We start from the raw sequence: 24,340 nt of genomic DNA on the forward strand, positions 1-24,340 counted from the left end.
AACGACGCTATACTTTTTCCAGCTCTTTTTACATCTCTTCCGTAAGTTTTGCTTTTCATCATGGTAAGATATACGAAACGAGTCGAAATTATTAAAATTTACTTCCGAAATTCAGAGTCAGTGGCATAATTTCTTTTTTTTTTAATAAAACAAAGACGGTTTGGGATATTAATGAAATTCTTTATTCCTGTGAAAATACATTCATACGTACTCCTTGAGTCACCATTACATCCGGTAATGGGCACCGGTTTGGTGCGGTTTATGGGCCGGCGGCGTTATTGGGCCGTACTTCTTGCTTGATCACTACCGCTCAATGATAACCGAATATTTTTGGCCTGAATTGAAAGATATAGAGAATATGTGGACGACCCTACAAGCCACAATCGTGTCACAATCGATTTATTGGAAACCAAGTTTGGCGAAAGTGTTATCTCACGAAATGGCCTAGTCAACTGGCCAATTCAATCGTGCGATTTGACGCCGTTATTATTTCCTGTGGCGTTACGTCAAGTCTATGGAACGTGAAATTGCACCAGTATCGGCCGATTTATGCTTGGAAACCGTCGAAAGGGTTCAGCGTCTGGACAACTGCAAGCGTGCCGTGGTGGCTATGAAAAAAATGGAGTTCCATATATAACGGCAACGAATGTTTTTTCTTTGTAGCGCTCTTGTTGAAAAACCCTATATATTCATATGACTTTAAGCTTGTGCACATATACGTATGTGTATGATACATACCCGCTAGGGATACGTGATCTGCATAAACTGCAGTTTTCAGTTCATTTCACCCATTAAATGCACTGTATAGCAGCACTTTTAGAGGAGAGCAAACGTGGTTTTCAGCACGATCTTCATCGATCATGCATCATTATATGATCGTATTTATTTGTCACATCAAAACTTAGTCATACTGGTGCCATATGAATTTCAATCATGAATGCGTAAAATAAAGCATTTTTTGATCTTATTTTCAATACACATACATAAAATGATAGCTAAGTATTTATAAATCATACTTGTCGTAAATACGAGTGTATCAAAAAGAAAATTGCTTTGATATTTTATCACAATCTGGCTTATACCTTGCTTGATATATGACGTCGTAATAATATAATAAAGGGTGATTTTTTAAGAGCTTGATAACTTTTTTTTAAAAAAAAACGCATAAAATTTGCAAAATCTCATCGGTTCTTTATTTGAAACGTTAGATTGGTTCATGACATTTACTTTTTGAAGATAATTTCATTTAAATGTTGACCGCGGCAGCGTCTTAGGTGGTCCATTCGGAAAGTCCAATTTTGGGCAACTTTTTCGAGCATTTCGGCCGGAATAGCCCGAATTTCTTCGGAAATGTTGTCTTCCAAAGCTGGAATAGTTGCTGGCTTATTTCTGTAGACTTTAGACTTGACGTAGCCCCACAAAAAATAGTCTAAAGGCGTTAAATCGCATGATCTTGGTGGCCAACTTACGGGTCCATTTCTTGAGATGAATTGTTGTCCGAAGTTTTCCCTCAAAATGGCCATAGAATCGCGAGCTGTGTGGCATGTAGCGCCATCTTGTTGAAACCACATGTCAACCAAGTTCAGTTCTTCCATTTTTGGCAACAAAAAGTTTGTTAGCATCGAACGATAGCGATCGCCATTCACCGTAACGTTGCGTCCAACAGCATCTTTGAAAAAATACGGTCCAATGATTCCACCAGCGTACAAACCACACCAAACAGTGCATTTTTCGGGATGCATGGGCAGTTCTTGAACGGCTTCTGGTTGCTCTTCACCCCAAATGCGGCAATTTTGCTTATTTACGTAGCCATTCAACCAGAAATGAGCCTCATCGCTGAACAAAATTTGTCGATAAAAAAGCGTTCGAACCGAACACTGATTTTGGTAATAAAATTCAATGATTTGCAAGCGTTGCTCGTTAGTAAGTCTATTCATGATGAAATGTCAAAGCATACTGAGCATCTTTCTCTTTGACACCATGTCTGAAATCCCACGTGATCTGTCAAATACTAATGCATGAAAATCCTAACCTCAAAAAAATCACCCGTTACAAATCAACGAATCAATAGATCCAGTTGGGTCTTAATACCAACTTTACACACTAATTTTCTAATTTAATCCCCTGTTGCTACAACAATGTCCGACAGCAGTTGGAGCGTAAGCGAACAGCTGTCTGTATTTACATTCTTGAAAAATTATGCATAATTCAATTATTATTCCGAAATGTATAAGAATATACGCAAATTATCGTTAAAACAAATTTTCAATATATATGGATTCAATGAATTTTCATTTATTGCTATTCTATGAATGAAAATTTAGCAATTTGGAAAAATTCTTGAACGGAAAACCACCGTGGGATTCTGAGAATGGCAGCTGAGCAGCAGAGATTGTTACAATTGGAAAGTTTAGACAAATGTAGATCATTTTATGTATGTATTCTTAATACTATGAGCAAAAAATAAAAAGACTTTGTTCACTGTTTTAAAATTTTTAATTAATTCTTCAAAATTTATGTCGTCCCCCTAACCTGTTTTCTAATCCTCGAAACAGTTGTTAAAGTCAATTTCGAAATTGGTCGAAAATTATACGAAAAACTCTATTTTCTTCCTCTTTTTACAAATAGCTTCTCGCAAACGACTCATAACACTCAAATAACAACATTTTCGACGTTTTTTTTTCGGCTTCGGCTCACCTTTGCCACGATATTCGGCCGTCTAGTCACAAGCATAGATACAAAACTCATCGACAGTAATAATATGTTTCATGACATGCTGGTAGTCGGAAAGTATTGTTTAACAGGCGTTAATGCAACGCTATTTTTCGAAAAAAAATTTAGTGATTTCGGAACCAATCGTGCTTTCGATTTCCTAGGCCTAAATGATCTTTCAAAATGGGTTCCACTGATCCTTCCGATATTCCAAAATTTGCCAGTAAGATCTCTGACTGTTAATCTTTGATTCTCAAGTACCAATTGCTTTATTTTATTGACGTGTTGATCATCAGTTGATGTTGATGGTCGTCGCGGACGTGGTTCGTCGTTAACGCGTTTCCGACCCTCATGCGCGAAATTCAAATTAAAAAGTCTTACTATTATTTGCTCACAGTAGTATATACCCCAACTATTTTCAAATATCTTTTGGACAGCAACTATCGGTTCCATAAATATGCTTGATGGTCTGTAAGCATCGCATATACCCATACATTATTCGGTGTAGATCAAGGAATACTTCCTTATGAGGTGGTATACAACTTTTACTTTCCCCCTCAATTAAGGGAGGCTAAAGCTGAAGCTGGGAGGAGATTTTTCTGTAAGGAACTCTGCGTCAATCTTAGCTTTTGGTTACAGGACGGTTATAGTGTTAATAAGGTGGTGGTAGGTGTACTGCTATAAACTGGCAGGTGACCATTCATTCCGACATCAGAGCGGCAATACTAGCGCTGAGCTCGCTAACTGTGCACCTAAAGCCAATCAAGGAGTGTTTGTACTAACTAGAAAAAGCATGAAGCTCCTTTATCATTAAAATCGTTTGGATGCTAACGTGTAAGAGCTACATTATGGCATATAAAAATAATATACGCAAATAGCGTCAAGTTCATTCATATCAAAGCAAAGCTTATCTAAATCAACAAATAACAAACGAAATAAATAAATGCGCATTGCTCATTTTTCATTGACTACAAACGAATTATAGAAAATATTTTCTCAATTACTTGGTTATCGTGACAGTGAAATTTAGGTTCCCATATGCGTACAAACACACATACTATATATACTATACATACAAAGGTCTAGAACATACGTTTTACATATGCATACATACATAGCAGAGAGTTTTGTTTTCTTGACATTCAGATGTGAGGCCCCGTGCGGGTGGCAGAAGGTGTCAGGCGACATTATGCAGTGCCAGTGACATACATACAAACTTACATAGTACATTTCAATAGCCGTTGATGGTATATGGCAACACAGAAAAATGAATGACGAATCGCTGAAACGTCAGGGTAGACGAAGTCGTGCCCAGGTCTTACTGATCGTGCAGGTAAATGGGGTTTTCTTGATGCCTATAGTAACAAGAAACAGGTTTGGGAATTTTGTAATACTAAAAGCTAATGCAATTGACGTCACGAATAATCGTTAAGCGTGGGTGTGTGCATGTGTAAAAAAACTTTTATGACATATGGAATGTGCGAGGAAATTGAATAGGAATACATAATAAAATGTTACAACTATAAGTGGGTAAACAACTTTTTAGTCGGAAAGGAAGAAGCGACCAGTGCAAGCTTACAGTGACTTGAATAAATTATAAAATTTTAATTTTCTGATTATGAAAGTGACAATTAATGCACAACCGCACGTTCCGGGCATAGCTCGGGAGGTGAAACGGAGTGGAGGCATAACGAAAAAAATGGTGTGTCAATAAATGTGACTAATTTCCAAACTACTATGTATGTAACCATGTATATTTGCATGTATGTACATACATACACATTGAAAAAAACTGCAAATACTAGGTGTCAGCTTATGATTGTTATAATTGTTAGTTTCCATACTCATACATACATACATATACACATGTGCTTGTATAATAATTAAGTAGATAATGTGTTGTTGATTGTATTGCATCATCTGCTTTGGCAGGCAATTCTGCGAAATTCAGAAATTATCAATATAATACCGGGAATTTCTTTACGTTTAAGCGAAAATCAACGACCTTATGGCTATAAACTTATTACTTGCTAATAAAAAAGGTAAATTTGGCGTAAAAAAATTAATTCGGCTACATCGAAGCTATAATACCCTTCACAGGCGCATTTCCATAGCAACTACTAGGTGTACCGGTATGAAGTGAGTGTTGGTAGGAAACAGTTGTTGTTGTTTTCATCGACGGCACACATTGGCTGTGCAGCACTTTGATTCCTACGCAGAAGACGAAGATTGGGTGTCTGATTGGTTTGCCTCAAAGGCGGACATTTCTATTGGCATGGTATACACAAATTGCCCGAAAGTTGGTCAAAATGTGTAAAAAGCAATTTCAATCATTTTTTTTTTACTTTCACAAAAAAAACCATAACTAGATTTTAGTGTTACCGTGGACAATAATCTATGTAAAATTTTGTGAAGATTGCTAACACGAACTTGATTATGAGCGATCAGTTATCGACGGTTTCAAGAAATAAACCGCTTCTTGCGGAGAAAAGGACATATGTACATATGTATGCAAAACTTCAGATCGATATCTCAAAAACTTTCATTTCAAATACTTTGTAAGTTCTTTGACGTTTTCACCTGGGTATTACATACTTCGTGGTAAATTTAATATACCCTGCTCGGGGCAGAAAAAAAACTGCATCGAATTCCTTTACTTAAAAAAATATTTCTACATGAAATTTAGTTACATATTTAAAGGGGTATTGTAGGTAGAAATAAACTTACGATTTTTTTCTTTTCAAAGTTTAACTATTCAAAATAGGTCTACAAAAAGATTTTTCCAAATACAAATTATTTTCGAAGATACAGGTATTTTTATTTTCATTCATTACGATAGCTATGATTTCTCAAGCCTCTGAAGTAGAATACCCCATTAATTAAGCTTTTGAATATAAAAAGTAATAATAATTTTTCACTTTGAATATTTGAAACGAAAGAATTCGGAAAAGATTACCGCATTTGCAACATTATTGAAAAGAAAAGAAACAAGAACAAAAATATTGAAGCCTCAATAAAATTTTTATAAAATTTGCGATTAATAAGTGAGCTGAAAATAAACTACACATTCATGCTGGGGATTGCTGCACAGCCGCATACATACATATGTACATATGTATGTACGTATGCATGTGCAGTTGCAAGGCTGATTGAAATGTGCAATTTATGCCTATACATATTGTGCACCCACACTACACTTAAAAATACGTCTAATTGCAATGTTGATGCAGAATTTTTCGCAATTGAAATGCACAAATGACCCTCGAACGCGCATAACTTACTGCCTAAATCTTTTGGGCGATTGCATATAATTTCATTTAATTGCACATTGGAAATGTTTCCCGCCAGCCATAGCCATGCCATGCCAAAGGAAATTTTCCAAACAAAATTATTTTTTCGAAGAAAAAAAAAATTTTTTAAATGCTATAAAATAAAACATTTCAACAAAATATAATTAAAATTCAATGGAATTCGAAGCATTTCTGCCAGACGCGTTGCGTGGTGCGTGGCGTGGCCGTAACAATTTTACGTTCAAGCGTTGAGCGTTTACGCGAATTTATTGCAAATTAATGTTATGGTTTTCTTATATATGCATGTGTTAGTGTTTGTGTTTTTAGGCGTCTATGTTATCACTATTTATGTAGTTGGTGTATTTTGAGTTTATTTTTAAATCGTTTTCACTTTTTAGTAGCTGTTGAGTGTTGTTTATTGACAACAAATGAGGAAGCGTTGTGTTTTGATAGACGCCGCTCAACATCGGCACATAAGGCGCTCTCTTTTATAAAAAAAAAACGAAATAAAAGAAAATCGCAGTAGCGCGTTTCAAAACATATGCGCAGATGTCATTTTTTGCAACCAGCAAAATAAATTTATATTTCAAATATATACATACATACATATGTATTTATGTGCCTTAATTTTTTATTTTTTGCGCTTTTCAAAATGATTTTCACTTTCAACACTGGCGTAAATTTGCGCGCTGGTTCGCCTGTATCTTTATTTACTTTTCACCACTTTTTTTTTGTAAATATTTTACACCTGCCTTGTGAGTAGCGATTTGTTATTCTGCACTCCGTTTTTGGTATTTTTGGAATGTCTATGCTGCGTGCTGTTACCGAACCACAAAATCAAAATAAACAAATATTAGCCCACGATTGTAGCGCACTCATTGTTTATGACCGCTAATATACTAATCGGTGCTAATTATCACCAGAGCATCGGCGTTGCGTTGGTGGCATCATCCAGGGCTTCACGCATGGCATCAGTGTTCTAGCAACAACATTTGTGCGTTTTTGCACATTCCACAAATAAATATGCATATAGATTTGTGATTTTGGTATTAAGCAGAAATCGCTTCTCATTCAACTATTTTCATTCGCACAATAAACCATAAGGAATTCATTGAAAAATATTGTGATTTTTATTTAATTATTAACGGAGAATTATGTGTGTGTTGGATCCCGTGATGCATAGTTTTTCCGTTGAGCAATTAATGTGCCAACGTCACGGTATGCGCAATATTTGGAGTGCAATTTTTCATTACAAGATTTTGTACACATTTTGCTTTGTTTATAATTTTTCAGTTATTGTTGTAACGAAGTGTTTATTCGAAGAAATATTTTGTGGTAGTTGGATTGGTATTCTTTTGAATTATGAATGGTATTATTGATTAAAAATACTTTGTATATACATAGGTAATATTAATTAATTATTGCATTTTCGATAATTCTTAGTCGCAATTCCACAATTGAGGTAAATAACTATCAATTAGATATAACATTCTGTATAAAAGAGTCAAACACATGTATATTATTTTACACACTATTATTTAAAAAATATCGATAAATAAACGATTATTTATAATCGAAAATACTGATATGTCAAAAAATACAAATACATATGTAATCGAAAAAATTCAAAATTGCTATCAAAATTTTTAACCGAATATGTATTATAATTGCCGAATATTGATATTCAAAATAAATATAAATTTTAATACAGAAAAGCATATATTTTTGTAAAAGCGATTATTTGAAATCGTTAAATTTTATGTCAAAAAATATCGATAAATAATCGATTATTTGTAATCGAAAATTTTGATATGTCAAACAACACAAATGTGTAATAGAAACAATTCAAAATTACGATTAATATTTTTAACCGGATATGAATCTGCAATATTTTCCCAAATACAAAAATAAATTCAATATGCTTGAAGAATTTAAACTTACTAATAACGGCTAATTGCCGAATATTGATAAAAATCAATTACGATAAATTTAAATCTTAATATAGAAAAGCATATATTTGCGTTAAAGTTATCGGTATAAAAGGGCTTAGTTAAAATCGATAAACTTGATGTCAAAAATAATCGATAAAAATTCAAAATTACCATTCTCATATTTAAATGCATATCAATCTGAATTTTTTTTGCAATTACAAATCTAACTAAGTCTAATAAATTTGAAGAGTTTAAATGAAAAAGTAACGACAAATTTCCGAATATTGATAAACGACAAAAACTATCATATATTATGGAAAAATTTGTGTTAAAACTATCGATGCAAAACGATTATTTATTATCGATAAACTCCTGCATGTCAAATAGTGATGGATTTAAAGTTTTTATTTAATATTTATTGTTTTATTTTAACTTCAGGTCCAGCCTATGAAGGCAATGTCGTGGAAAGCTAAGACAATTTTTTAATTATTAATCCTAAAATCTATTATATTTTTTATTATATATATTATTTTATTTATATTATTTTTATATATCATTTCTATAGAATTTACACACATTTTTTTAGAAAACACTACTGTTAATTGTATATTGTTGAATTTTTTTATATTTTTTTCATTGCAAAATTTGCCAGGGCGACGCACATAACTTAATACACTCTTAAGCATGATTATTCATATAAATTTTTTGTGTCAGCTTGTAGAATGGCATTAGAATTTAGTGCACATCTTTAACACATTAGACTAAGAAAAAATTATAAGCACTTATTTCTTATGGATTAAATTAAACTTACACATTCATTTTCTTTTTTTTTTAATTTAAATTTTCTTGTTATTTTTCAATTATTATATTTTTTTTTGTCTACTTTATTATATTTAAATATATTTTTAATTAAAAATAAATTATTTTCAAACAGTCAGTTATATTTTTTCACTTTTGCAACCACATTTCTCATGGTAGTCTTTAAATAATTCACACATTTAAATTTCTTGTTTGCTTTGCACGCAATTTCACATTTGTGCGCATGCGTTCCGTTCGGAATATTTAAATAATTTAACGTTGTTAACTTGCGTTACGCGCGATTCGCTTTCTTCCGCGTTGTCGCTACGCATGTACTATCACCGAACACCGCTTTGTAAGCACTACCACGTTTGGGCCACGTTTAAAGACTGATTCGGTGTTGCGGCTTACACACGGCTCAAACGAATTGTTGAATGTTAACAACCACCAGCGCGAGTTAATGCTGAACAACCACCAACCCGCAGCCGCTAAATGACTAACGATAAAAACCGTGACAACAACAACATGGGAAAGTCAATTGTACCAAACAAATGACAGTAGCGATGCAGCAAAAAAAAAAACACAAAAACAACAAGAAATATACATATATTTATTTGTAAAATACTATATATAAAAAGTAGTAAAATTGAAATTGAAATAACGTAGTAAATTTTATTGACTGGCGGTGCATATAAGCACATTATATATGTATATAATATATATACATAAGTGTGTAGGTATATACATACATAGTTCAATATGTTCGTATATGAGCCAACTTTGTAAGCCTGAAATTCAGTAACAATGCTAGCAGCTTGTTGTTGCTAGCAAAAAAAAAAATAACAACAATAACTATTCTTGAATTATTTATACGTTAACGACAAAATACAAACTGTTTCAAATAATTTTAATTTAATAATTTTTATACCGATATTTTAAATGAAATAACAAAAAAAACGGAATTTTATCATTTAATGAACACAGTGCGCTGGTGGTGGTATGTCGTGTGTTGTAGTCGGTCGTTGTGATTACTCATTGTATAGCTTCATGCATGCCTTGGAACATTGCATAAAAAAGTAACGATATAATATCTCAAAAAAGAAAGAAAAATAACGGGTGATTTTTTTGAGGTTAGGATTTTCATGCATTAGTATTTGACAGATCACGTGGGATTTCAGACATGGTGTCAAAGAGAAAGATGCTCAGTATGCTTTGACATTTCATCATGAATAGACTTACTAACGAGCAACGCTTGCAAATCATTGAATTTTATTACCAAAATCAGTGTTCGGTTCGAAATGTGAAAATCCGCTTTTTTATCGACAAATTTTGTTCAGCGATGAGGCTCATTTCTGGTTGAATGGCTACGTAAATAAGCAAAATTGCCGCATTTGGGGTGAAGAGCAACCAGAAGCCGTTCAAGAACTGCCCATGCATCCCGAAAAATGCACTGTTTGGTGTGGTTTGTACGCTGGTGGAATCATTGGACCGTATTTTTTCAAAGATGCTGTTGGACGCAACGTTACGGTGAATGGCGATCGCTATCGTTCGATGCTAACAAACTTTTTGTTGCCAAAAATGGAAGAACTGAACTTGGTTGACATGTGGTTTCAACAAGATGGCGCTACATGCCACACAGCTCGCGATTCTATGGCCATTTTGAGGGAAAACTTCGGACAACAATTCATCTCAAGAAATGGACCCGTAAGTTGGCCACCAAGATCATGCGATTTAACGCCTTTAGACTATTTTTTGTGGGGCTACGTCAAGTCTAAAGTCTACAGAAATAAGCCAGCAACTATTCCAGCTTTGGAAGACAACATTTCCGAAGAAATTCGGGCTATTCCGGCCGAAATGCTCGAAAAAGTTGCCCAAAATTGGACTTTCCGAATGGACCACCTAAGACGCAGCCGCGGTCAACATTTAAATGAAATTATCTTCAAAAAGTAAATGTCATGAACCAATCTAACGTTTCAAATAAAGAACCGATGAGATTTTGCAAATTTTATGCGTTCTTTTTTAAAAAAAAGTTATCAAGCTCTTAAAAAATCACCCTTTATAACAACACCAACCCATTTAGAATAATTTTTAAAATAAAAATTTAATATTTCAACAATTCCGAATGAATAGTTCGACAAAATACTGGCTTCCCATTGTACATTGCAACAGTCCGAGTTTTGAATACTTTCCTTTGAAAATTTCACAAAATCTTTAAAATGTTTGATAATTTATTTAATTTTTAAAATTATTATTTTTTTTTAAATACGCAATTTTTTGCTCGCCGAATGCCACGTAACCCCTTAAAGGATGAAATATTATATATCGATTAACTGAATATAATAAAATGATTTATAGGAGAATATAGGGGAATTCAAAGAATGCGCTCACACTCGACATATGTATGTAACTGTTTTTATTTTAATTGAACAGAAAAGTAAAACGGCCTTATATTTTGGAAAATGAAGAGATTATAGCAAAACGAGAAACATAAAATTTAAATATTGAGAAATTTTATTATATGGAAGTAAGAAAAGTAAAAAATTAAATTTTTCTGGACTTGTTGTAAGCTGAAGATGAAATGGCGCTTGCCTGAAAAATCACTTTCTATAATAAGAAACTTCTTTGGCAATTAAGAAATATATGAGCGATATCTCTCAAAAATAAAGAAATGCGTTAAATATGTAAAATTATAAAATTATGACAATCGCATGTAAGCCCACAAATAGGTAGATTAAAAATTATTGGCATACGCGACATATTTGTGTAAATAGGTGGCACTGATAAGATAATAGGCACAACTGAAGTTGATAAGGATAGGTTTGCAAGTTTTAAACAATTTTATTTGCTTTCTGACGTCATTAAACGATACGAATTGCATGGACAAAGACCGAATTTGAGGAAATATATAATAAGTAATAAGAAAATTTATATACATTGTAACAAAAAAGCACTCAGTGATTCAAAAACACAAGCCTACGAGTAGTCAAAGCCTTCAAAGACGGTCGAGAGATCGTTGAAAACATGCCTCGTTCTGGACGCCTTTCGATCTCTTCAACTGATGAAAATATTGTATTAAAAAGTGAAGTCTATGGTGCTTGAAATCGTCAGGGAAGTGTTAGGGAGATGGCAAGAGAGCCACCGTAAGTCCATTCGAATGATTTTGGTATATATTTTTGGTATGTGCGTGTTTGCTCGACTCCTCCCGATAAAACAGATTTTTTTTCAAAAAGAATACCGTAAAGAGTGCTTGGAGAGCATTATAACTGCCGTTGAGACATTGGTTTATGAGTTTGACATGGAAAGAAGTCAACAATCAGATGCCGAAGGAGCGTCATCACAAAAAGTGCTTATTAAAAGTGTTTCGAGGACTGAAAAAACCGTTAACATAATTGTGTTATATCTGCCGCGGATTGAAGATGACAAAATAAACATTGATGAATAATTAAATTCGTCATCTAGGCACTTGAAACCATCAAGATTTCCTAAAATATCCAGGGCTGTGTAATCAAAAAGTTGCATAAGTATTTGTTGTATTATGAATTTGATATTAATAATTTAACACTTTTAGCAAAGAGATTCTAAGCAACGAATTAATAATAATTATGAAAAGCGATCTTATTTCGTAGAAAAATTAATCATGTTTTAATGTTAACACATGTATGACAGCTGTTAGATACAATATTATGCCGAAGATTAAACAGCGCGCCAATTCTTTAGCTGAAAAATAGAAAGAGAATTTAACCGCCAAACCAGCTGCATTGTCATGCATCTGTGCAAGTGCATGCGCCATTTCAGGATAACAGGTTGCAACCTGTGCTCCCGCGCTTTACAACAGAAAACACCCCAATATTACGGCAGATTATGTGTGCACTGACCGTGGCGCATGCCAACAGACCCTGACAGGTGTAAGTGCACGAACATTAACGCGCCAGCAAGTGCAGTGGCAGTGGCAACAGGATCTAACCACCGTAGGGGAAATGCTAACACATGCCTGCCTTATGTGCTACAACAACAAAATCAACAAAACTATGTATGTATAGTGTGTGTGTGTGTATATAATTATGCTTCATATTTACGAAAATAGAAGTCAATTTTGATTGTGGAATATATGTATATAAAATATTTATGTGTATACTGCTGCACATATGTATGCACTAATGCCGCAAAAATACGTTACATTTTGGCCATGCTACGCGCACTTTGGCTCTAAATTTTCTCATCTGAATTTTATGCAGTATTCGGTGGTTTGTTAAGGGTTCAGTGCTGGCATTTTTCATGGGAAACACCGCACAAAATTCAAAGTTCGTAATAATAATTGACTCCACTTGTCACAATTTGACTTTAGTAGTGTGCATAATAAATTCGAAAAATATGCTTTATTCCACACTTGTATCACACACGAACCAATATACATACTATACACATGTACTTATGCACATAGGTATGAAAATATTTTTGTCCGCATGGTTATGTGAAAGAAAGGTTATGCGTTCCGGTCAAGTTAATTTTCATCGTTAAAAAATATGTAAATTTGTAATTCAGTATTGTGGTTTACCGTTTTTAGATTGGTTTGATGGCTTTAAAGCAAAGTCCAACTATCGTAAAATTTGCATTTTGCGAAAGTTTATTTTTACATGAAAATGTACAGAGACACGATCCGAGACTTTTGCTCGTTTCAACTTAGACTGTGGGCAAAAAATAGTAAAACATTTCAATTTAAATTTCGCGTAGAAACCCATTCGTCGAACAATTATTTTTTCTAGGTTTCTAGGTTCTAGGTATGACTGTCGCAGACATCTGTGCCAAATGTCACATCAAAATAATCATTAGTGTTTAGTATACGCTTGTCTTTCTGAAGTACATAAAGTGCATTTGGTGATTTTTACAATGAATTAAATTATTGAACAAAGAAGTTCCATTAAATTTTGTATGCAGAATCAACAATTTTTTGGCGCGAGCAAGTACTTTTGGTTGCTACAAATATTCAAAGAGGATCGAAAACGCGTTGACGACGAACCACGTCCAGGGCGGCCTTCAACATCAACTGATGATCAATACGTTAGTAAAATAAAGGAATTAGTGCTTGAGAATCGACGATTAACAGTCAGAGATCTAACTGGCATTGATGGAGTATCGAAATGATTAGAAAATACCATTTCGAAAGATTATTTTGGCCTAAGAAAAGTGAAAGCACGATTGGTTCCGAAATCACACACTTTTTTGGAAAAACAGCGTCCCGATAACGTCTGTGGATCAATGCTTTCCGACTACCGGGATGTCATGAAACGTATTATTACTGGCGCTGAATCTTGGTTCTATGCTTACGACTCGGAAACAGACGATCAGTCGGCCGAAAGTCGTGGCAAAGGTGAGCCGAAACCGCAACCATGTCAAAACAGGCCAAAAATTAAGGTTATGTTAACAGTTTTCTTCGATTATCGAGTTGTGGTGCACCCCGAATTCCTTCTGAACAACAAACTCAAATGACCGCTTCGGGGAAACCGTTTTGAGTAAATTGGATGGCGAACCCCGCATGATGACTTCATAATATCCGGCGCTACTGCTTAAACTTTTTAGCGCTAATAATATATAAATACACAAACACTTAATATTTATTGATAATATCCTGCCGATAAGTTTATAAAAAACAATGTTACAAGCTCAAAAACTTGCTTTCAAATTGATCATTCAAACTCCTTGTCAAAATTCATTTAATTGATTGACAGCCGCGACAAAGGCTGCAAGCAATTTGGTTTCAAGATGTCATCGCTATGAAAACTAATTAAAATCTTTGAAAGTTTTACATGTATGTAATAAATAATATTATGAAAAAATTGAATGGAAGGAATGTGTTGAGTTCAAAATTTCAAAATCTAGACTTTTGATTTCTCAATTTTCTTGTTCTGCACTATAGAACTATAGCAATTCGAGGGACACAGGCATTTTAATTTCTGAAATTGATAGATATACTATATTTCAATACCAAACCATGAAAATAACGAAATATTCAGATTCTCGACAATTGCAAGGCATTTGTTTGCAAAACTATATCAAGACGCCGTTCAAGTTCACAAAGAGAGAGTATGGTAGCAGAAAAGTATGAGTGTTTAGCAAATTGAAACCGATTTCTTGAGCGTGTAACGTCCGGATTATTCATTTAGTGCTCCTCTGACCTAAATTTCATTCAATATGCATTGGAATCCGCCTGAGGCTGCAGAGAGAAAAACTACGGGGTAAAGAGCAAATTATAAAAACATTGAAAATAGGTAAATTCCTTTTAGACCACAGCTTTTGTGTTGAGTTGGTAAATATTGGGGAATATGTTTGAACTTCAAAGTGTAGATTTGATTAAGATGTATGTCTCAATTATTTACATTACAGCAGATATTATCAAACACATGCATTTCGACTTACCGGCTCATTCTCCTCGGAATATAAACCGCAGACAAGTTCCAGCATACTGTTCATTGTCCATTCAAATGAGTGAACGTGTCATTCGAAACATTTCGCAGGAATTAAATATGTATGAGCGTATATCACTTTTATTACACACTTATCTGGCATACGTTTAATTACAGAATGTACAGACACGGAGCGTCACATGAACACGTTCGGCCTAGTGGGCGGGCTGAAGTTTATTACAGCGTTTTGTTTACAAATCTAAAGTCGATAAACTCATCAACGGAGGCGACAAAAACACAAAGCATCCGAAACACAATACAGAAGGCGCAGAGTCGCAGTTAGTGGGATTGAGTACGGTGCTGGTGCTGTGTTGAAACTTTAATTTAACAATTCAATTTACAAATAACACAAGAGCAGCGATCTGTAAGAGGACTTTTCACCGAAGCGAAGTCATGGCGAAAACATTTTTTTTTACACATTTAATAAAGAACACTAGTTTACAGTCAATTTGCGACTGTGATGTTAAAGATTTAGGTTGCTAAAACCGAAAATAATAGTAAAAACTTCCTAACACGTAATACTTTTTGTCAGATAGTGGTGGTTCGCACACCACCACACTAATTTATTAAAATTACAAGGACTGTCAACTCGGCAGAATCCGCTACAACAACAAAAATGACAAAAAATAGCTGTACGTGTTGGAAAATTTTTGTACTCAAATTCGTAATCAGTACACCTCAAATACCCCACAGACCGCTTAGCACCTCAGGTGCAATATTTTTCTTCAGATTTGTTGTGTAGTGTAATTTAGAGACGTATTTGTGCGCGTAACTGAATGGAAACGATTCCGATGCATTAAAAATAGCATTGATTTTGGATTTTATTTTTTATTTGATGCATGAAGAAACCAGACAGATATGGAAATAAAAATATTGGCAACATTGAATGTGAGATTTTTTTGTTATGTATGTATGTATGCTGAAATTTGTATAACAAACTTTAATTTTCACATTACACATTGATTTAATCTAATATTTTTTTCACATTTTTTTTTATTTTGTAATATATAGTAGCATATATAGAAACACGTTTTTTTTGAAAAGTTTTGTATTTGGCAACTTTAGAAAATAATAAGCAAATTAGATTACATAATATTAAAAATATCGTAATATTTATTAAATATTTTATTTTTTTTTGTATTGTGTGCCGTAATTTTTGTTAAAAAAGTATAATTTTTGTATTATTTAAGTAATAGCTTTTTACTAATTATTATTATTTTTTTTTAATTTTTTAAAATAATTTTTTATTAATTTTTTTTTCTGAAATTTTTGTTTTATCAATTTTTATTCATATTTTTTTTTAATTAATTTTTATTAATTAATTTTTATTAATTTTTTTTCAATTAATTTTTATTTTTTTTTTATTAATTTTGTTTGAGAAATTTTTTTATTTTAATTTTTTTTTTTTAATTTTTATTATTTTTTCTCACCAGCAGTTGCAGGCAAGTAATTTCATATTTTTAAAGTCGCACGAGAGGTTTTATTTTTTGACAACAATACTTCTTACACTTCATTGGAGATAAGCATTTTTTAATTACAAATCAATGGCAATAAATTCACATTGAGGAAGCGTTTAAAAATTAAATCCGTCGCGACGAAATTTTTTTCACATACATACATAAATGCATGTATTTAATTAAATTATGGGCGTGATGATTATGCACTAATTAGCACAGCTGGACTTGCCAGCTGACCGGCGCGTCGATATCGATATTTTAAATATGGGTTTTGGCAACTGCTCTTTATATAATATATTTATTTTGTTTAGCAATTCATTTCACTTTTTATCAGCGAAAACGCTGCGGAATCCGCGTAGAATATCGGCCTGTCCGTACAAAGCAAAAGCGATGTTAGTAACTGAGCGAATAGATTTTTTTCAGTGACAAAAGAAAATCACAAACACTTGTACTACACACGATCAGAGGCGCAACACGAAAGCATATACAATAACAACATGCAATTATGGCATGCAATAGCAGTCGAAACGCTGATGACTAGTCGAGAAAGGAGCAACAAATTGACAAAAGGTCATTCGAGCAATTCGAGAACAATAACAAAAACTTTTACGCACACACACACAGATAGAACACGCTGCAATATCACCAAAGCACTTGAGTGAACTTAACGACTTTTGTCAGTCAAGTGACCGACGGGAGCTTAAACATTCGCATGTATCTGTGTATGTATGTGTATATGATTGAATTTACAAATATTAATTGGTCGAAATTAAATTCAAGCAATTAAAGCACATGCATACATACATACAATGACGGTTGTGCTCCAGAGTAGTCACATTAGAGCAATGAAATTAATAAAAACAACAACAAAAGAGAAAATACGCGTCACAAGCGAACAAATAATAACACAATCAAAAACAAGAATTATGAAAAGAAGTAAAAAAAACTGCAATGCAATCAAATTCGATGACGTAAGCGCGACTTGCCAACATGAAACTGCACTATTTGCCATTTTTTCAGTTCGATAAACACAACGGAAGCCTGCGGTTGCCTATAAGAATTTGCTATAAACATTTACACACAAATAAATGATATGGTTTTGTGATTTAAGAGAACTATTACCACAATAATTTTCCAAAAACTCCCACAAAGTGTTTATGGAGCGCGGCGTAGTACTACACCCACCGATTTGCTTATGCCTAATGCAGCTAAAAAGGGTCCGACATAGAATTATGGCAGCGCGAAACGAAAGTCGCAAGTCAAAAGTATTTATTACTGCAGAGATTAATTTCTCTTCAAGAAATCTTAGTAGACTCAAAGCTGCTACGAGCTCTGCAAGGCACATGTATCGCAAGCGACGCATAAATGGCTTTCGTTCACGTTCTGTGATGACCGCAACCCCATCGAGCGCCCGCGCAAAGCTCACGAAGAGTCTTCACTTATTTATTCTGCTTGTTTTAGCGCGCACAAATCTTTAAATTCACCACATTTGCATACACAATTAGTTCCTTTATCAGCGCAATGCACAATTTACATATTTTCATAAGTACATAAGATATATAATAATTTGCCTCAATTAATGGCGGACAGCAGAGCTTAAAAGACCGCCTGCTCAAATATTTTTAATACGATTTTTTTTTTGCTTTTTCCGCGACACACGCCGCAGCTCTAATTCACATATGTATATTCCTGTCGAAAAGTTCGCGCACTACTGCCGGCACTCATACATACTCTAACGCGCGGCATGAAAAAAATGTCACAAATTGTGGGGCAAATTTGCTGATAGCGATAACAGTGTCTTTCGAAACACATGTACGCTACCAGTTCTTAAAGAGCTTACCTATACAAAAGTAAAAATGATTTTTTCGTCGTAAGACAATTCACGTAAGTACCATAATATACGTATTACAGTGAAGCTCCCTTAAAGAAAATAGTTTTTCTGGGCCTACGAATTGAATGGTTGGTTGGCGATTATTAAAAAAAACAGTCCAAACCCTTTTCATGTCGAAACTTAGAATTCGACTGAAATTTCAATAGAAACTGTCTAAGAAAATATATTAGAGATAGTCCAGTGATAATAGTTGCAGCATTGGGCGGTAAGGCTATCGGACCGAGCTCATATGATACCGCAACGGATCGATTTTTATACCCTGAATAGGGTATATTAAATTTTCCATGGTGTTTGTAACACTCAAAAGGAAATGTCGGAGACTATAAAGTGTATACATATATGATCAGCCTGACGAGCTGAGTCAATTTTGCCATGTCCATCTGCCCTTCTGTCCGTCTGTATTTACGAGAACTCGTCTCTCAGTTTTTGAGTTATTGGTCTGACGTCCTTTTCTCACCAAGAAGCTGCTCATTCGTCGGAATCGACAGTATTTAGCTGCCTTAAAAATTGAGTGATGGGAATTAAGAACTTCTATGGAAAACCATCTTCAAAGAATTGGGCAGGGATTATTATCCAAAGCTATCTTTTAACCGAACTTTTGGGCAGTTATAGGTTATGTGTGTCATTTTGTCAATACTCGTAATATCGGCTATTTGACAAAAACAAAAACTGACATGTTTTCGACTGTGCTCATTTGAAGTACTGAGTAATTTACTTTGTTTATCAGCTTGTTTCTGCTGATAACAATATTGAGAAGGTATAAAAGCAAATATTAAACGATAAATATCGGCATAAACAACAATAATCATCAAATCGCTTTTTATACTTATATGGTATAAATAAATATGCCTAACAAAATACATTACTGATAAATTTTTTGGTTATTACGCTATGTATTTTTAAATTTGGCATGCAATTTATGGGTCGGTTTGGGTAAGTATGTTCAAGAGAAATTGGTATTGACAGATAATTGCTTTCAAGAATCTTTGCGGTCGGATCTTTGAACAAAAATTAGCTTTCGGTGAGGATAGTGTGATCTTAGGAGACTTTCCTCAAGACCCTTTTATATTTCCGGCAATAAAATTGAAACAAGGATGGTCATATACGAATAAATTGCGCTCGATATTCTCTGTGAAGGGATTATAGTGGTAGAAAAGGGTTCAACATCTGCTTTGGATCGGCTTATTACATTTTTAATGTATATTTTCTTTTTATATTTTTTATACTCTGACTGAAGAAACAAAAAACCTTTTTAGTCCAGATCTATAATAAAGTGCAAGGCTATTTGGGCGACTAACAAAAATATTTGCATTTGAAAATATGTTTTTTTTTATTGATATATTGAAATGAATATGGAGGTTATGAATGCAAGGAAAGTAACATAAAGATTACTTAAAGGTAAAATTTCCTGATTCCCGAAATTGTTTGGAATATTTTGAATGATAGAAGTTTGCCATTATACGAATACATATCCATAAATAGTTCGCTTTCAACTTACCAGTAGGTCTGGTTCACTATTGATACCATCTGGTGTGTGCGGCGCACGCAATTCCTGATTTTCACGCAGGTCTTGTAAACTCTTCCACGTGTTGGTCTCGAAAGTGCCAACATTGAGCGCAGATACAGGCGGCGTAATATCCGATGCCTCAAAACCAATGGAGTGACGTTTAGTTGATGCAGCAGTGGCCCCAGTCGAACTGCCGTTTTGTGAATTCGGTGCGTTAGCTAAGCCATCGGTGGTTGTATGTGCTGATGGTAATGATTGACGTGCATTACGTGCGCGTGAAAGACAATCCTGCAGCAACGCGTACACTTGACTAGCGGTGGGACGTTGCTTTTGATGTTGCATAGCCAACATGCAAGCGGCTGGATGTAAAAAGAGATGTTCATCGGCAGCAGAACAACTCATAGTAGACGCTGAGGGAGCGCTCGAGTGCAGAGATATATCATCCATAGACGCATGTGGTGCGATGAGAGATTGTTGATCTAAGGCGGCGGTTTCGCCGTCATCTGCGCTGCGTTCCACCAAAGCCAGTACATCATCACAGGAACGTGTTGTCTGCAGCGAAGTGGCTGGACTTTTGATGAGATTGAAATTAGCCAGTAGGTTTGGTCTTGAATTTGCGCAATGTGCGTTGCTTGTGGATGCCACATCGACGCTTTGTGGCGGAGAATTCTCCTCTGGCACTGCACGAACGGTTGGTGGTCGCTTATCGGTGACATTATCAAAATTATTGAATATACCCATAGGTCGCGCGCCCATTGGTCGCATGCGCAGCTCAGGCGCCCCAGGAAAATCCACCACTAGTATGCGATCAGAGATGTTATTGCAATCATTGTGGAATCCGATGCCAGAATCAGAATTTGATGTAGTTGTTGAGATTTCGCTGTGATTACTAGGTTGGGGAGAATGCGCCGCAGCTGCAGGTCCACCAGCAACAACACCTCCGTAGCCATTTACAATATCTTCGGCGGCATGGTGCCTGACCACTGGTGGCATTATGCGCATTGTATACATGCTGCGTATGAGATTCACCACATATTCTGAATTATTTGGAAACTCCAGACACAAACTGGATATGGGATCGCGTGTACAATGAATACGAAATTCGGCTGCACGCGGCACATGCGCCTGATGTTCGCATAGTTTTGTGTCCACTACAAACACATGACAACTATTTGAGATGCTAACGTGCGCATTGCCGTTATTACCTGGAACGCCACCGACACCCACTACTCCTTGACCGTTACGCACATTGGCTGCTTCAATATCGTCGTCATCTTCATCATCTTCGTCCATTTGTGACGTGTGTACGGCACTAGTGACCAAACCAAAAAACCTATTCTCACTCTCCGAAGATGAGCTCACATAGTTTAAGCGTTCGGAAGCGTAACTCGCCAGTGTATTGCCATTAGCTGCTTGTAGCCGGAGGCAATCGGGTAATATTGTCATTAATACCATGTTAGGTTGACGTTTTTCTTGACGCAATTTGCGTATACATGAGCGTACCGTCTGCAATTTGGAGCTGTGCGAAATTTGCTTCGGCATTTCGATAGTACCTAGATAACCAACAATGGCACGATATTCTAAAGCGGCAGCCGGTGCACGCGCCATTGCATTTACGTTTGCTAATTCTGCAGCAGAGTTTGACGCGGCTGCGACACCAGCTGTTGGTTCTTTTGGTGCACTAACGCTGGGAGCAACATAAGCAGAGCTGTTGGACGGTAGTGGCAGATCTTCGATGAGTGGACGTAGTTTTTGTAATTCCATTGGTTTTAGAGCAGACACACACTTCGACAGTTGCTCCGCACGTGCTAGCTGTTGTTGTTGCTGTAATGTGACCGTACGCTTCTTTTGGGGCGAATTTCGCAGCCGATGCATCTTCGCTTTGTGGTGCAAGTAACGGGGTTTGGCCCGCGCGCCGCCCACGCCTAAGCCTAATTGATTGGTGAGCACACTATTCAATCCCGACACTGTTGTTTGTTGTTGTAACATAAGCGCCGCATTCTCTTCATCAGAGCTGTCTGAATAATAGTTCTCAGCTATTTGCATGCGTATGCTACCAAACGAATTTCCAATTAGTTGCACTACGGTTTCGTGAGGTAACTTTGATACGTTTAAACCATTGACAGAAATCAGAAAATCACCAGCACGTAATCCTGCTTGATCAGCGGGCGAATTAGAGACAATGCATGATAGGCGACAAGGTTGCTGACCAGATATGGTAAAGCCGAATCCATTATACCCACGTCGCACCTCTACGGTACGCGTACCGTAATTTGGTCGTTTTTTCCGGCGTCGCTGTTGCACATGCGTTGTTCCTACGCTAGTACTTGTATTGTTTACAATGGCAGTGCCAATTCCGGCATTAATGCTGCCAACATTTGGTAGTGCGGGTACCGATGCGTTGTTGCTAGTTGAAGCGCCGCCGGTGTTTGATTGTGTTGGTGCCAGTGGATGATGATGATGCATATTGAATGTGTTCGCTGAAAATATTGTTGCTATTTATTTTATTTATATACCAGTATAAAATAATTAAAAAATACAAACCTGTAACAGCACTCTGTTTGTGCAGAGAGCGGAGTGTTACTTGTAGTTTATTATAATTATTTTTCGGTTTCTCAACGTTTTTTTGTGCTTCCTACTTTCAATAATAATTCGAACGTTTTTATGCTGCTCTATCATAGGTAAAGAAAAATTGTGCGCAGCCGCAACTCTTGTATTATAAAATGCAAGTTGTATGGTATATCAATGAGACAGCAAAGGGAGGCAGGCAAAAATCAAGTTTACTCCACGCCAACTGAGGCAATCCGCTTACAACTTTGGCTGCTGCTACTTGTTGTTTTTACACTTTGTCTTTAGCCACACAATATTTTTTATATGTATTTATTTTTAATAACTTTGCGCTGTTGCAGCTGTAATAGCCGTTGCGTATACACATATATATTACATATATACTTTTATTTGTATTGGCCGTGGTTAGCTCGAACCGCATACACCATTGAACTAACCAGTCCAGTTTTCATTGAGAAAAAATGTCAAATTACCAAATGCAGAGATAGTGAATCGGTTACAAAATTCCTTTGTTAAAATTTAGCTATCATCTACAAATGTTTTGAATCTTATTACACAAATGCTATTGTTGCTTTTTTTAGGTTTTCTGTTGTTATAATATTATTATGTTGTAAATATTTTCAACACAGATAATTCATAATTGGAGTTCACAATTATTTGCAGTTAATTTCGCGTCCTTGGCAAGTCTTTGCCATCCGACCATATGTCATGTTCATATCTCTGTGTTCGTTATATACACTAATTATGTATCTATTTTTCGTTTATATATTTCACTAACCGCAATTTGCGGCTGTTTTGTTTGAATATTAATTAATTTGTTAAACAATAAACAGCGCAAACGCAACGATCTCAGACAGATTGGCATTTTTCACAAATTAGCTGTCAAAAATGGAAAATGGCGAGAATGGAGGAATGCTTAAAGTGCACAGGGTTGCAAAGCGAAACAAATATGTTACATCATAAGTGAACGCATCGTGGAGAAGAAGACGTTGCGCACATTGCTATATAACGACAAAAATCAAATATTTATTTTCAAGACGCGTTTCTTCAATAATAAAATAGTTTTATAGTTTACTTTCACATAAATTCATTGCGATTTGCGAACGAAAAAACTTGGGAACTAAAGTAATAAATTAAAAAAAAATTTATATATAAAATAAGTAAAAATAATAAAGTGGTTATAAAATACTACCTTAATTAGATATTAAGCATGTTATAAAAATTTGAGGTTAAAGGCTCAGTTCATATTTGAAAATTTGTAAATACATTTTTTTTATTAAGTCATAATATAAAACTTTATATTTCAAATTGAATTATATTTATTAACTTATGTAATAATGTGTTAATATGTAATTTTGTTAATAAATATATTGTAATTAAATTAGTGATATACGGTATAGCGCGTGACATTTACATATGCTAATTAAGCACTTTCAAAGCGAATTTAATTGCTAGTAAAATCGGACAGCTACACAAAGAAAAAATTACATTTGTAATGAAATAAATTAATTTTGCACCAGAAAAATATTTTTCTGACAGCTAACAGCTGTATTAATTTCTTTTACGTTACTTTTTTGTGTTCGCTTTTTTTAGTTTTGATTTAATTTTTTTTTCTTTCCTTTTGTTATTTTTTGTTGATCTGCTCACACTTGTACAGTTAATCAATTGTGTAAATTTAATTCTCTCTAAATGTGTTATTAAATTACCACAAACCAATTTGCATGT

At 34.9% G+C, this 24,340-nt stretch overlaps 1 protein-coding gene across 3 annotated transcripts in view; it reads right to left on the reverse strand.

Moving 5' to 3' along the window:
* LOC105231520 (regulator of G-protein signaling loco) overlaps positions 1 to 23,470 on the reverse strand; it is a 50,193-nt gene extending 26,723 nt beyond the window's left edge. Inside the window, exons 1-3 of one of the 3 annotated variants that reach the window (XM_049449256.1) lie at positions 22,592 to 23,470; positions 20,035 to 22,527; positions 656 to 667 (exon numbers count right to left, since the gene is read on the reverse strand). In XM_049449256.1, the coding sequence (XP_049305213.1) occupies positions 656 to 667; positions 20,035 to 22,513 (2,491 nt within the window). In that variant the 5' untranslated portion in view covers positions 22,514 to 22,527; positions 22,592 to 23,470. Of the gene's footprint in view, positions 1 to 655; positions 668 to 20,034; positions 22,543 to 22,591 lie in introns of those variants that run through there. The other 2 variants (XM_011212857.4, XM_049449255.1) reach the window with 2 other exon arrangements.
* Positions 23,471 to 24,340: the final 870 nt, after the last annotated feature.

Source organism: Bactrocera dorsalis, chromosome 2, assembly GCF_023373825.1.
Source record: "Bactrocera dorsalis isolate Fly_Bdor chromosome 2, ASM2337382v1, whole genome shotgun sequence".
NCBI lineage: Eukaryota > Metazoa > Arthropoda > Insecta > Diptera > Tephritidae > Bactrocera > Bactrocera dorsalis.